Source organism: Suillus fuscotomentosus (genome assembly GCF_016647785.1).
Source record: "Suillus fuscotomentosus strain FC203 chromosome Unknown F5891scaffold_10, whole genome shotgun sequence".
NCBI classification, from domain to species: Eukaryota; Fungi; Basidiomycota; class Agaricomycetes; order Boletales; family Suillaceae; genus Suillus; species Suillus fuscotomentosus.
This window is the reverse complement of record NW_024539522.1, coordinates 391,200-406,467: the sequence shown is the minus strand read 5'-3', so window position 1 is coordinate 406,467 and position 15,268 is coordinate 391,200. Positions and strand designations below refer to the sequence as shown.

The following is a 15,268-nucleotide window of genomic DNA, read 5'->3' as shown; positions in this document are numbered from 1 at the left end:
AGCGCACAGTAGCATCTTGTAGCAGTAGCTACAGGCACTACATGTACTACCACAAGAATAAACATAGTTGAATGCCAAAAGAAATGTCAATCATCAGATGACTAATTCAATTTCACATATTATAAAGTACAATTGGTAGGAATTGAACCTGACACCTTGAACAATTATAAGTGCATCATTTTTACAACTAGGCTACAAGACTACTTGTATATTCTTACAATAAAAGAAATATATACCAATGCAATATGACAATATTGCGAAAATTCCATCAAGTCAATTATCACATGGTTCAATGAGTCCAAAATGGTGGCATGTTAGAGCACCTTCCTTTTGATTGCAACAAGTCTCTTGCTCGACACGCCAACTCCGCTGCAAGGTGGCAAGTGATTTTTATTTTAACGAGTTCATTGATGGCGAGATGTTTGGTGTGTCTGTTATAAGTAGTTTGTAGACAGGTTACTATCACATGAGCGCTGTAGCTGCCTGGAGTGACCTGTAGCAAATATTTCTCCAGCTGACTCCTGTAGCGGTGACTTTGGGCTATATAGTACTATGTAGTTGTATGTAGCTTGAAGGGTGCCTATATAGTGCTACAGTGGCTACAGTGGCTATATACATAGCTCTATATAGCTGTCACCAGGGCTCCCAGGATTTTCAGTGTTTCCTGATGAGTGGTTGGAAGCGAGAATGAGGGCTATTCAAAAGCTTTCTTGGCTTACTGCTTTTATACTTTATCTCGCAACATTCTTTCGAACTACCTGAGGAGAACAGGAGGTCAACTTCAATCAACACATGAGCGCTCAACTATACGCGGACATATCATAGGACCAAGAGGATACCCATGGTTATGATAATCAGGACTCTTTGTTTACAAGGCGTCATGATATGATCCGAGCCTGTTCTTGCTGGTATGAACTTCAAATCCCTTCTCTTCAAGTTGCTGTATCGATTGCTTATGCGAGGCCCTCATGAGATAATTCGACCCAGTCAGACCACTGCAGGTGGAATGGCAAGTAGACTGTAGCAAGGCAACACCTGAGTGGCACCATCTAGATTACTAATAAGTAATTATGTCAGGTACCTGAACCCTTTACTAACTAGTAGCATGTAGCTACGTTCTACTATACCAGCAATAAAACCAGCAAACCAGCATTACCTTGGCTATTCAGTGTCCTCATCTTACTTAATATGACCACGGCTGTTCTCGGCAGCAATGAGTCACCCCCACCTAATCCTGAATAGTGTCATCGACTGTTTCCCACTGTTGTCACTGCATCCGCTTATCACCCGCTTAGCTGCCCATTGTCCCCAATGATGAGCTCAACATATGGCTTATCTGCACCTGTTTCTCAGCAGTTTTTTTCAGGACTTCTTTCTAATGGTTCTGTCTCATCTCCTCCTCCTCGTCACACCCTCAAACCAGTGGTAATGTATGATATATAACATCTATCATGAAATCTTACTGCTTCCGCTTACTAATGATATCACCTGTAGAGCTGCGCTCATTATCTCTGACGACCAGCTCAATATACGGCTCATTCCTGCCATTTCTTGGTGGATTATTTCTGGAGGTGTTTATAATAGCGGGTGCTAGTGTTTTTGTATTGAACTCGTTGTATTTCAGGCCTTCACTTATCATGTATTCAGTATTCTAGTGTTCTGACATAGATGATGCTGTACTGAGATAGTGACTAATCCTCAACTGCTGCACCATGGTCCTGCACTGACTGCATCTCACCCTTGTCTTCCTCCTCACTCTTGTCCTAGGACCTATTGCTATCCTCAATCACTGCTGCACTTTTACCCTCGTCTTCCTCCTCACTCTCATCCTGGGACCTATCGCTATCCTCAATCACTGCTGCACTTTTAGCAGCACCAGCTGGATTCTTTTTCATGGTCTTGCGAGGCTTGTAGATGGACTCACCATTCTTGGCATGCTCACGGTTGCTTTCCATGCACTGCTCCAAATCTTGTTCACTCAGTTTAACCCACACACAGCAGCCATTCACCAACGCATTAAGGAGAGCCACTAGATCTTCATGGTGCCCAATCTTTCTGGGATTTTGAAGTTGTCCATACGTCCACCCTTCAAGAATGATCCCATGCTTCTCGACAATTTTGCTCTCATAGTTATCATAGTTCATATTGATCTTCTTCTTTGACAGGTGGTTTTTTGTATTGATTGCATCTTGGCACCTATCAGCAAAGTTTGAACAGCAACCAATGGTACTTACTGAGACCCTCTTGAATATTGGTTCAACATAGACTAATAAGCTTTGTAGGAGACAGGTGTTGTGTTGCATCAGCATGGTTATCTAGTGAAGGTGAGTATTTTGTTGGCTATGGAATGGGCTCACGCACTTACCAAAGTTCCCCATCACCCATGATTCAAACTTCAGTGCAAAGTGCTTTGGGTCTAGATGGGTGATTTCCTTGATGAAAGACTTCACTTTAGGTGTGTAAAAAATCTTCAACTTGTGAAAGTGCTCAACATCCCCATGAACGGCAACATAGAAGCCCTCAACTCCCATTCTAGCCGTGATATTTTGCCACTATCCGTCCCTAAATTAATGAAGGGAAGAGACATTTTCGAAGTACATACTTCTTGTTGCATGTTCTCAAACATTGCACTGACTTGTTTTTGTAATGCCTTTGGATTTGAACACACAATTTGATGCAGTTCTTGCGTAAATTGAGGACATGGTGCCTGAGTTTTTCCTTTTGAGATGCAGAGAGGCGTAAATATTCAGCGGTGAGATCTTGCTGATGTTCTGCGATGAATGGTGGGAGTTTCCAGCATCATCTGGCAGGAAGACCTGTGGGGTATTGGTTTTCAGAAACCAACAAAGGAACACACTGATACCTTCATTCACTTCGTTTAGCTTTTGACTTGTGAATGCATTCCATGCGTTTGGGCTCCTGTGCTTGTGCAGCCCTTGGTTATTGTATAACTGAAGCCGAGTCCATTTAATGCTCCTGTTTTGTGGCCAGGTAAGTGTTGAGAGTGTTATGCAGATCTGTGCCCTAACCGTTTGTATTTTTCCGAAATAGTGGCTGCTTCCTCTCAATATGCTTCGCATGCATCATTGATAGCATTGGAAAGGTCAACGGCCTTGTCACAACACAAAGCCTTTTGGGCTGACATAAGCTTTGGCCTACTGCACTTGACTTTGGGAGTGATGCTGACAACTATTAGCCACTATGATGAATGGACGAGAGGTAGGACAAGACATAGTATGGATCAGTGCACTTTTTTTTCAAGATTTTCGGTTCATAAAATGTATATACTATAAAGGTGATGGAGATCAATATTTTAAACTTCAGTATCATACTGTTCCTAGCCTAGCCTAAGTTGAGTTACTGGATATTTGACCTTGTCACCACAAAGACAGATTCTTGTCCTGCAGCAACTGAGTCAGAGTAAGATGGAGGGGCAGTATCACTAGCACCTGACATTTGAGGTCTCCCATCACGAAGAAGTGGATGAAAGGCCCCAAGTCCAAACTCTGGGTAATCATGCGACTGTGTAATGAGAATTACACAACGACACTTGTCGTAAAATCGGAGGCATTGGCACTAGTGTTAGGCATCACATGGCACACAGCATCTGAACCTTCTGAGATGGAGCCAATAGCAGAGTCCTGCTTCAAAAAATTCATCAGTGACGTACAGAGTAACTGATCAAAATGAAATACCGCTGTGGTACTACCATCATGGCCTGTCACTCTAAGTCTGCTACTCGGCTCAATGTCACTGGAACGAGTAGAAATGACTTATGATCATGTCAGAAGTTCGACAGAAAGTGAGTTTGAGGAACTGGACACATCCGATACTATTGAAATTGAACCTATGAAAAATTATGCTGAGTGAATGTTAATTATCACAATCACTCACTCATGGTGGTGGTAGGGCTGCTGAATCTCAGTGGAATGATGAGATGCTGTGAACAAAAGGTGAGCAATGTACAGGAATGGAATAATGAAACTCACATTGTTGATACATGAAGTAAGTTTGGTGGTTTCTTGTGCAGGAACTACAGAGTGCTGAGGTGATGTCATGTGAGTATGTGGCCCATGAGCAGTCCTGCGGTGTACAGCAGATGGTGCAAGGATGAACTCCTGGGCTGGGGGAGGACCCAAAGGATGAAGATTGGTTGTCTGTTGGACGGCCTGTGGTGCAAGGATGAACTCCCAAGCTGGGGGAGGACCCAAAGGATGAAGGTTGGTTGTTTGTTGGATGGCCTGCACTTGTGGTTCAGTTCAATTGTGAGCATGTGGGGAGGACACAAAGGTCGAATATTGGTTGTTTCTGAGGCAGTCTGTACTTGGGGTTGAGTTTGATTACGAGTATGTGCATGCCTGCGGGTTGTCTTAGGTATTCTACTTGAAGGTGTGATGATTGACATGAGACTGATTGGCAAATAAGTACTGAGCTTTGAATTTAACAAAGATCGGATTCTACAGTCGCAGAGGAATGGATTGAGACTATCACAATGAAGCCAAAGGGAATGTTCATACTGTTGTATTAGGGCCAACAGCAAGATCAAGCCATGACATTGTTGCAAGATGTCTTGCAGGCATTGTGAATGTACAATTTAAAGTGTGAGGTTCAGCAGCAGGTAACATTGAGAGAGGTGATAGAAAGTAAGCTGTGAGCCTTGAGGCGCCAGTGAAGCTCACTTAGCAAATTGTGTAAATCATTATGATGCATTACAAATGGACTTGCGGTGGCATCACCTGCAACCAACCTCGCTTCAGGTACAGCTCAGATGCAACACAGAGGTACAAGTCCAAATCCAGATCATTATGATGTGTTACAAATGGATGTGTGTGGCACGAGTCTGTGTAGATATGCAAGCCATTAAGACATACTGACATCAATACAAATATCATTTCTACATCTACTCAGACATACAAGCATCAAGACGACTAGCTTCATCACAAAGAGTGTTATCCTCATCCACAAGAATTGTAGAGGAACCACCCAAGTCAGATAACACCAATTCAATGCCATCATCGCCATCCCTCCTTTCCTCAGCCACCTGAATGAGACCACTGTAACCTGGTAGATTGTAAACCGCTTCAAGTCTAGTGCGGTGTATATGATTCACCCGACAACGATCCTCAAATCAATGCTGAATTTCATATGCAAGTGCAGGATTTGATTCCAAGAGTGAGCATGCAACTGATGAGAGATGTACATCTTTGTCGTCTACCCATCTGTGAAGCCAAGCTACTTCAACATTCAACCAAGTGATCTCCTCATGTGCATGTAAGACTTTAAAATACTTTGTGACGATTTCACGATTAGTTTTTGAAGCCCAAGGCTTGGAGAGTAGATCTCACCGAGAATGCTTCAATAAGTCAAATTCCCCCAACCATGCATAGGATGCAACTTTATGGTACTCTAGAGTAGGTCATGGCAGGTTTTGCAGAGGTGCAAGATTGTTGTATTTGTCCAGTGCCACACATATGGCAGCAGAACGTCGAGCAATAGCGTTGGAGATGTGTTGACGTAATTTGTACCCTGTAGTCGACACCTGAATCAGTACTTGTTCAGCATGCTGAAAAAATGTACCAGTCCCTGCAAGATTTGCTTTTGCTAACTCGAATAACCTCTTTACCACCAATCCCTCGAGCTGCTCAATGATGCAAATGAAATGGCAATTCGTTAAAAGACCAAGTGCATGCTTATATTCCTCTTGTTCTGGGGTCCAACACTCGGTAATACCCATCTGTTGTTCAAGGTCATCAACTGCATTCATGTCAAGCACCAACCTGCGGTATGCTGCACTGCGCTCTGCCTCTCGAGCTCGTGCAACAGTTTGCACACTCTTTCGAAGCCCTTGAGTTGGTGTGAAATTGGCGAGAGTATATGTCAGGAACTGAACAGATGTTGCTCTCCCGTGTGCTGCCCTGAAGATATCATTGATTAAACTTAGTTTCAGATGCATAAATTAAAATTAGAAAAACTTGCTCCAAGCGTGCCAATGTCTCAAGGGCTTCAACATATATCATTTTCTCGACATCATCTTTGGTCTCAACTGTGAGACTCTGCAAGTACTCCGATTCCTCAGCATTCCACTTTACGAAATCTGTGTCACTCAACCCCAGTTGCACCTTGAGCTCTTGCACTGCAGGTGTTAGCTCGTTGATGATATGGAGTGCCTGCGTGTAGTTGTTGTAGATGAATTTACCTACAAAAAAGTTATTGGCGCAACAAATCTTGACTCAAGCAAAAACCTACTAAGTTCCAAGTACTTATCTGAGTCCCATTGATCAAAATGAAGCTCAATGAACTGTAACCAATGAAAGTATGATGCGTGACGTATGACGGGCGCTATGGCATTAGAAGCGGAGAAGACTCGTTCACAAGTTTCCAAGTCTTCGATGCCAAGACCATTCTGATAGAGCAGATGAAATTGTAGTTGACATTGTCGATTGTGAGTGTGACCATGGAATGAATTGACTAGGAAGCGATGGTGATTAGTACTGGCCTTCAATGAGATTGAACTGGCAGCGACAGTTTTGCCATATGAACACCCAATATCATAGCCCGTGGCACCATTTGGACCATAGACATCAATAACCTTATTTGTGGTGGCTAGCGCATATTTTGCACTAAAAAAAAAATTAATACAACATGCACAAGAGTGATAGATACTTATGGCATACAGTTCGCCGCTCTTACACATCTCCACCAATGTCTGTACAATGCCATGATGACAGGTGCTGACAAAAATTCCCGTCTGATCGAAGACAGTGATGGTGTTCTCAGTTACGGTATTGGCCATCTTCCAATTCTCCATGCATGCAGAGTGGTCACTAGCAGCAGTGGGAGAGCCATCAGTAGTGATGTGAGTGCCTGGGCGCATCCGAACATTGTCCTTAAACAACTCAACTTCAGAAGGAGGGATCAAGTATGTTGATGGAAAAACTCATTCATCTGCATGGCCAGATCACATAGATAAGCATCAAATGCAATGGCAAATTGATCTCGGAATGATTGAAAGTAAGTACACTGCTAAATATTAGTAGCATAGGACATGGGGATACGAATCAACGCACATTAAGAAGAGTGCCATGAAATATAGACCCTGGTATATCACTTGTTTGAACGCCCCAGTACTTCCACGACAAAAAGGCATCAACCAGGTCCGTCATTTGACAGGACCATGCAGCATGCATCTGTTGATTGCATAGGAGACGAGTATGAGGGGCTCGATGTTGCAAATTCTTCCTGCCTTGCAAACTAATACATTGTGAGATAGATGTTAAGAGAACGAAGGGCTTGACTTACCAAAAAATTACTTGTGCATGAGTGGCACTGAGAGCATCTTGTCCTACAGTTGCAACATCACCCTCATCAGCCTCAGCCCCATTCTCATCATAGTTGGCATGGTCCCAATTCTCATACTCAGGAGAACACAGAGTCCCTGGCTAATGTCCAGCCAGTTTCGAGTGCTGCCTCTGCAAGGAGTTGCTGTGTCTTGGCTGTTAAGTCTACATAGAGTTAGAAAAGATCATTAAAAGAATAGTAGGTGGACATACGGATGTTGGTGACACGTTGCTCTTCTTCAAATGCTAACTGATCCCTCCGTACTTGAGTCAGGGTTGCTCTGGTAGTCTTTGACAATCCCATCTCGAGAACACAAGTCTCACACACCCACATTATTGTGGAGAGGCATTTCCGCTTGCCAGTATTCATTGTCAAACACCTGCTACAGTACTTGAAGGTTGAGAGGAAGGGACTGTGGGAACACTCACCTTGCACACTGTGACTTATTGTTTGATGATAGCAGCATGTAGTAGAGTCATGGTCTAAGACATATAAGAGATTAGTCAGTAAGATTTTGTGATAGACATTGTATATCATACATTACCGCTGGTTTGAGGGTGAGACAACAAGGAGGAGATGAGACGGAACCATTAGAAAGAAGTCCTGAAAAAAACTGCTGAGAAACAGGCGCAGATAAGCCATATGTTGAGCTCATCATTGGGGACAATGGGTAGCTAAGCGGGTGATAAGCGGATGCAGTGACAACAGTGGGAAAACAGTCGATGACGCTATTCGGGATTAGGCGGGGGTGACTCATTGCCACTGAGAACAGCTGTGGTCATATTAAGTAAGACGAGGACACTGAATAGCCAAGGTAATGCTGGTTTACTGGTTTTATTGCTGGTATAGTAGAACATAGCTACATGCTACAAGTTAGTAAAGGGTTTGATCAGGTACCTGACAACTACTTATTAGTAATCTAGATGGTGCCACTCAGGTGCAAGGCAACCCGTCGATAAATATTGATAAAACCAATTTGAACATTAGTGGCATTCAAAGTAATTTCCTGAAAACTCAGTAAGCTCGGTAAGCTCCGTGAAACATCGGCTAAAGTATCTTGAGTTTTGCTGAAGTTCAGGGTTAGTCAAGTACAGCGAACATCGGCATGTCGTCAGAGTGTGAAATGTAATGCCTGCCCTATGACCACGACTTCGTCGGTCTGCACGCCTGCAGACCATCTCTCAAAACATCAATGTACCATGTCGCAAGGACAACACTGGGAAACGAATGGACCCACCAACTCGTGGAAGGGGGAGACGGGGAAGGGGAGGGGCTAATATACAAGACTCATCACCAGCCACGATTTTGTGGTATAATGTCCCTATGCGCACCAACAAGCTCGTCGATTTCCTCGTCAAGCATCCGCCAGACTGTGCCATATTATTTGCAACCGAGAGTAAGAAGTCCAGCAACTATCACACTGACTTGGGCTGTGCATCAGGCAAGGACAAAGGGGAGATCTACAGTGTGATTGCAAAGGTAATCTTTCATGACGATGCTATGTATGGGAGTTGGTATGCCACCAACCCCATCAAGTTCCATGACTCTGTGGCCAATCACATCGCATCGTAAGTACTTCTCCGTCTATCGCAACTGTGCTAACTGGATGATCTGAAGTCTACGGACTAAATTCCGCGATATTTGTGCCGAATTCGAGTCTACAGGTGCGGGCATCGTGCCAATTGACTCGGAGACGTCTGACAACTTACATCGTGAGTATCCCACTCATGTCTTATCAATACCGCTAACAAATTCATAGGTAAAATTGAGAAAGAATTTCCATGGTACAATGACCTCTGCCGGATATGGGGATCCAACCCCTTGTTTTCTGCCAAAACGAGCTCATCAAAACCAGGTGCTGATCACGCTGGTGACCTATTTGCACTAACTCGTCCTGCGGGAGGTTCGTGGAACCCTCCTTCAGACACCCATCCACAACTCAACATAATCATCCCTAACCCTGCCACAGGCAGTGCTGGTTCCCTGCAGCTCAATTACATGGTTCGTCCCTCAGGTCCTTCTACCTAACGCGCAGGTGACAACACTCACGTCCAACAAACGAACTATGCCCGCCCTCCTCCAAGTGTTGGAGGCAGCACAGCTGACTCCCCTGTGCAAATGCCTTATGTGCCTCTTCCCCAAAGTGGTGCTGCTACCCCCCTGGAACCAAACCACTCCCCTCAATATGCTCAGGGAGCCAGCGGCGGTGCTGCTGGCTCCCCCCCACAACGGGGCTTTTCTCAAGCTCCTGCAAGCAACTGTGCAGGCAGCACGACAAGCTCCCCCCTCCACTTCGGCCATACGCCCCTTCCTCCCAGTAGCCGGTCATTCGGCTGTGAAGATTATTCTCCGGCCCCCCAGGAATCTGACTATGACCCACCTTTCGATGATGGCCCCTTGCTCATGGTATGGGGGACCTTTGTATGGATGACACGGATCGTCGTGACAAGGAGAATGTGTATAATTTGGACAGCCCGCCCAAATCAAACAAGGCACGCGGAAAGAAGCGACAGCTACCTTCCTCTCCCACTCTGTCGCCTCCCAAGGCACCTCCAACCACGACAGTCGCAGCTCATTGAAGTCCCACATCAATCACATGATCATGCGCGAGAGCGCTTCTTCCGCCACCTCTTCATTGAAGGCTTCATTGCAACAGTCCAATCCGTCCTCCCCTCAGCAGGCGTCTCCGACATCCAAAACGTCGCCCTCTGAGAGACCGAGCAGCAGGGAGTCGGTGAAGAAGCATCTCCGAACGGAGGTTCAGGAACAAGTTGAGTTGTTGAATGACAACTTAGAGAGTGTGCACTCCGAGAAGCTCGCCTTATACCAGCTCAAGAACAAGCGCCTGATGGTCAAGCTCAATGCCAATCACCAACACAAGGAGCACCATTTCATACATGAGGAGCGTGCTCATCCATCAACAGCTGCAGGAGAGCAAGGACTAGGAGATTCATTTGTGGGAAGTGGATGCGAAGGCTCTTGAGTCAGAGAGGCAGGTGATGCTCTTGCGCATTGAATATGCCAAGATCAACAAGCCATGATGTTCCTGTGCGCACTTCATCATATGTATTTTTTTTGCCGTTTCTTTTTGCTACATGTTGTCATTTGTTCGCCACTATTTGATAATCCTACAACCTACTTACTAGCATGTATGTAGTACATTTGTATGTCAAAGCTATACCTGTTTCAACTTATCCTTGCCTATGCTGAGCATCTGAGTGAGGACTATCAAATAATTGATCCATCAACCTGGCCCTGTGTGCTTGACCAGGAGTGCCTGCATATGAGCTATCACCCACCACTTCATTACCATCTGGTCCTTCATATTCTGGATGCAGAGTATGTTTCCCTTCTTGAATGGCCCATCTGGTTGTAGGTTTGTTGTGTTTCTCTTCAAATTTGATGATCATGTTGTGAAGGATAAGGCAACACCTAACCCAATGCAGAGTAATCTGGAGGTCTTTCTGGGTCTGCATAGGGTGACGAAGCTCCTTAAGAGACTGAAAACGCCCCTTCAAAGCAGCAAATGTGTGCTCAACGCGGACACGGACCTAGATGAATTAAAATCAATGAAAATCAGTAAAAATTCCAAAAAATCAGCAGAAAAATTAGAAGATACCCTGGATAGGTGAATATTGAAGGTCTTCTGGTCCCTTGTCAACCTGCCATTCCGAGGCTTCTTGAAAGGTGGAATACACCACTTCTCAAGTGGATATCCACTATCAGCCCAAATCCAATGGTCATCAGGAAGAAGTGTGTCATGTTCCTGGTAAACACGAGTAGATTTGAAGGCATAAGCATTGTGTGTACTTCCAGGGTGACCAAGTGAATAGTCGGCAATGAGGAGATTATGGGGCATAATGATTGCCTGAATTTTTTATTAGTTTCTAACCATTAGAATAAGAGAGAAAAAATACCTGACAGTTGAGAGAATAGTTAGACTTCCTGTCATAAAATGCCTCACCATAAAGACCAGGTTTTTCATACAAATTAATAGCAGAGCCATCAATTGCAAAAATACCATTTCTCCACTCTGGGCAAGACTTGGCCTCAACATATTGCTGAGCACACTCAGCATCCTCAGAGTCAGGAGCAGGGAAATTGATGAATGTGTCATGCTGATCAAGGAGGGCAATCATCACACAGTTACTGCAATTGATTACCGATCCAACACTGACACCAGCCCATTGGCCCACATCATCTGGTGAGATAGTGTTGCTGTAATGGCCAGCACAGTTGAGAAATATAGCCAGTTGAATGGCAATGGGAAGTTGAGGGTTGTTTGACCAGTGTAGAAACAACAATACTGAGAGGAACAAATGATGCTCCTGACTGTATCTGTAAATAGTTGTAAGGTCGCGCGTTGCCTAGTCTGCGTTACTTGAGGAGACAAGTGCGTTCGACCCTAAAGGGGAAGCGAGTGGAGCAAAGATCTAGAGGTACACGCTGAAGTGAAGCGCGAGAAAGCGCAGGTGCATGCAAGGCACGAAGGTGCGGGAACGCGCGCGCATATTGCGCAAAGCATGGGAAAGTGCGCATGTGTATGCGGAAATGAGAGACTAAGCTTAAGTGATGATATAAAGCAAGTTAAGAGATGTGAGATGCGATGTGCTAATGAATAGATTTCTACTGCAACTTTCTAGGTATTAAGTATGTAAGTAAAGTTGGATGAAAAGGTAAGTGGTAAAAAGTTAAGTTGGAAAGTAAGTCGGTAATAGTATGTACTGCTGGCGCTTATATAGCACGCCTAAGTGCGGTCATGCGGAGCTGAAGCGCTACCAAGTAGGTATGTAAAGATATATATGAGTGAGAGTCCATGATAAAAATAAAGACGGAACAATATGCAATGAGAGAAATAGAAATATACGCACTAGAGGGCTTGGTGGACAGTGGATGGATGCTTCTGGATGGCTGGTGCTATAGGGCGCTCAAGCGCAGGAATGCACGCGCGTATACATCGCGAAGCGCGGGAATGGCGCGCGTTGTGCAAGAAAGCTGCGCCTCATATAGGAATAACTGTGGATAGCACACAGAGTGGTGCTGCAAGTTCGTGCTATGTACTCCCTAGTGAAAAGTGCCATATCACACCATGAGAGGCATGAGTCTCTACACCGGTTAGTGAAAATAGGGTGATCAGAAATTTGATCGAGGATATCATCGAAGATGTCAGGATTAACGCATAATTTCTTGCGGAAGAGGTGGTGCCGAGAGTGCCCAAAGTCATGAAGGAGCTGAATCTGGGGGGCTCACATAGGAGGTGCATCCGGTTTATGAAGAACATGGGCCCTAGTGACCTCATCGCGAAGAGCTGTGATGGTATCATGAAGGCGGTTGTAATGGGTAGTGAAGCCGTCAGATCCATCACTGGAAGAAGAATTTGAAAGGTCGGATAATTGTGGGGTAAGAGGAGATGGAGGAGTGACCATCAGATCAAGGCCAAGATCAGAATCAGATTCAGATTCAGATTCAGAGTCAGAGGAGTCGGAATCATAGAGATCATTAAGGGTAATGAGAGTACGCTCTAGCCTGGCCTTGGCTAAGGCTAGTTCAGCCTCATCCAGTTGCTCAAGCAGCTGATTGCGCATAGAGAGACGAGGCATCTGGGGATCAGGAGAGAGATAAGCTTATCACCTGCATCGATAGGGGACACTGTTGCCGGAAATGGCAACATTTTCAAGTGGAGATTCAATTTTAGTTGGTGGCTCTTCCGCTCGATGACGAGCACAGCGACAACGCTCTACATGCCTGACATCCACTGCCTGCACCTTTGTCTCGCACCCTCGCAGCGCACCCTCATCGCACGCCATTGTTTGCGCCCCACACCTTTGTCCTGCACCCCTTGTAAGAAAAACTCCACTTCCCTCCCATCTTCAGTACTTTGTTCAGCCCAACTGCTCTACTCTACTCTACCCCCACCTTATCTAACCCCATGAGCTACTGGGAAGGCATTAGTGGGGGCTGCGCAACTGGTTTTAGGATTTACCGTCCCACTATCAAACTTCCCCTAGATGAACTTTTAGGTAAGGAGTACGATGGCGAAGACAACCAAATGGCTGACGCCCCCATTGAGCAACTAGATGATACGAACGAGGATGGCAACAGCAACAGTAATAATGTCCCCACCCAACCTGAGGGCGAGTCCCTCCTTGGTGGGTCTGCTTCTGCTGAACAAGACATTCTCATAAGTGATTCTCATCAGCAGCAGCAACCACAGCCATCTACTCCTGATCTGTTCCTGGTCCCGCAAGTTTCTTCTCACTCTCATATCATGCTCAATCACACCTGCATACTCGTGGCAAGGACTGTTCCAGCAAGACGCCCACAAACCATCCCATACTAACTGTACAAACATCTGCCACTAAGAAGACTGGTAAAGCTGGACAGTGTGCTTCTGGGAGCATGAAGAGTCCCTCGTCTGCTGCTCCCTCAGCATCTGCTCTCAAGCACTCTGCTGCTGCGAGCGCGAAACATACTGCAACTGCGACGGTGCCTGCTTCCGCTACTGCAACAAGCCTTAATCCACTTCTCACCTTCGTCCTGTCCCTTTGTCTCACACCTTCATCCTGCGCCCTTTGCCTCACACCTTTTGTCTTGCACCCTTATCACATCGAATAGCTTTGTGTGCATTACATGTATATAACTATTGCTATTTCATCATGATGTTTGACCACATTTTTTACCACTAAGTCTCGTTTTGAAGTCCAACTGTGATGCCGACCTAAGCCGCACTTATGTCGACATTTCTTTGAATTCTTAATCGAAGTTTGCCGACGTTTCATGGAGCTTACCGAGCTTACCGAGTTTTCAGGAAATTACTTTGAACGCCACTATTGAATTTGTATAAATTGAATAGGCGCGCGCTTTGGAGTCGTCACATGACGACAAACAATGAAATTAGCTGGCGGGAAAACCCTGCTTAGACATTGCTTAGATAAGTAATTGTAACAATCAGCGCCCCATCTCATTTTGTTGAGAACGTTGACCTCTTCCTGTTTGCAGACTGAGGTTTGTCGTATCGCTGATACTAGATATACACTTTCGACTCGAAGGCAGACAATCGGAACCATCCAGATCGTCTGCTCAAGGCTTTCAGGATCAGACATTGTCATCAAGCTCTCCGTTCATTGTCCTTCGTCGCCTGTTTTTTTTTTGCTTTGTGTCACTTCAGGAAGCTTGCATGGCCATGGCTTACTGTGATGTGGGCGGGAATCATGCCTGGATGATATCCATATCTGTTCTTACCCGCCGACGCTTTCGGTTGTAATCAGAGCTCGACAGACGATGAAGACATATGTTGCCCCGTCTTTCGTGATGATGAACTCGATCTTTTTCGTGGACAAAGAACAACGCTACTATCTTGTGTGGCGATGAAGCCACACAATCAGGTATCCCCGAAACATAGCGTGTTGAGCAACCTTACAATTCAGGTTTCACTATGGGAGACAAACGCCTCACGCTACTTGGCATAGAGGACGATACTCCGCACGCCGAGTCCGCATTATCATCGGCGTATCAAACTGCCGTCGGCGACGAGGAGACGCCCGACAAGGTCATTCACCTCGCAGTTAGTCTTCGGTTTTGCAGTTGTGAGAGGGTCATTGGCACGTTGTAGTCGACGATCCTGAAACAACATGTTATGGAAGCTTCCTATGAGAAGACGTTCGAGAATTTGGAGGGTGATCGTGTCATAGTGAACTGTACGAAGACGGCCTCGCGGACACTTAAACTGTTGAACATGCTACGTGCACCCTGAAGAAGAAAGTGGCGCTCGATCGAACAAAGGATGGTTTTCATTCATATTACCAGTGTGTATGATCCAGCTGCGCCTGCATAGGACCGCAAGTTGGTTCCCTTTCGTTAACAAGTGCTTAATTTAAATTGCTCTTGTACTGTGTTTTGTTTGAGAAAAGGCCGTGCTATCATATCCGGA

General features: G+C 45.3%; 3 protein-coding genes across 3 annotated transcripts; 1 reads left to right on the top strand and 2 right to left on the bottom strand.

The window, feature by feature from the left end:
- Positions 1-1,763: 1,763 nt before the first annotated feature.
- Positions 1,764-2,531, bottom strand: F5891DRAFT_1184437 (uncharacterized protein; the record flags this gene model as incomplete). Its single annotated transcript, XM_041366444.1, has 2 exons — positions 1,764-2,188; positions 2,366-2,531. 2 exons carry the CDS (start codon positions 2,529-2,531, stop codon positions 1,764-1,766), a joined length of 591 nt encoding a protein of 196 aa, XP_041229817.1.
- A 3,044-nt stretch (positions 2,532-5,575) lies between these two features.
- F5891DRAFT_920274 (uncharacterized protein) lies at positions 5,576-6,673 on the bottom strand (the record flags this gene model as incomplete). Its single annotated transcript, XM_041373769.1, has 4 exons — positions 5,576-5,833; positions 5,973-6,196; positions 6,247-6,468; positions 6,514-6,673. Coding segments are annotated over 4 exons (864 nt in total), but the record flags the coding sequence as incomplete, so codon positions are not given.
- A 7,620-nt stretch (positions 6,674-14,293) lies between these two features.
- On the top strand, positions 14,294-15,156 carry F5891DRAFT_1013540 (uncharacterized protein). Its single transcript, XM_041360795.1, has one exon. The coding sequence runs from the start codon at positions 14,774-14,776 to the stop codon at positions 14,948-14,950; it is 177 nt and encodes a 58-aa protein (XP_041229815.1). The 5' UTR covers positions 14,294-14,773; the 3' UTR covers positions 14,951-15,156.
- The last annotated feature ends 112 nt before the right edge of the window (positions 15,157-15,268 follow it).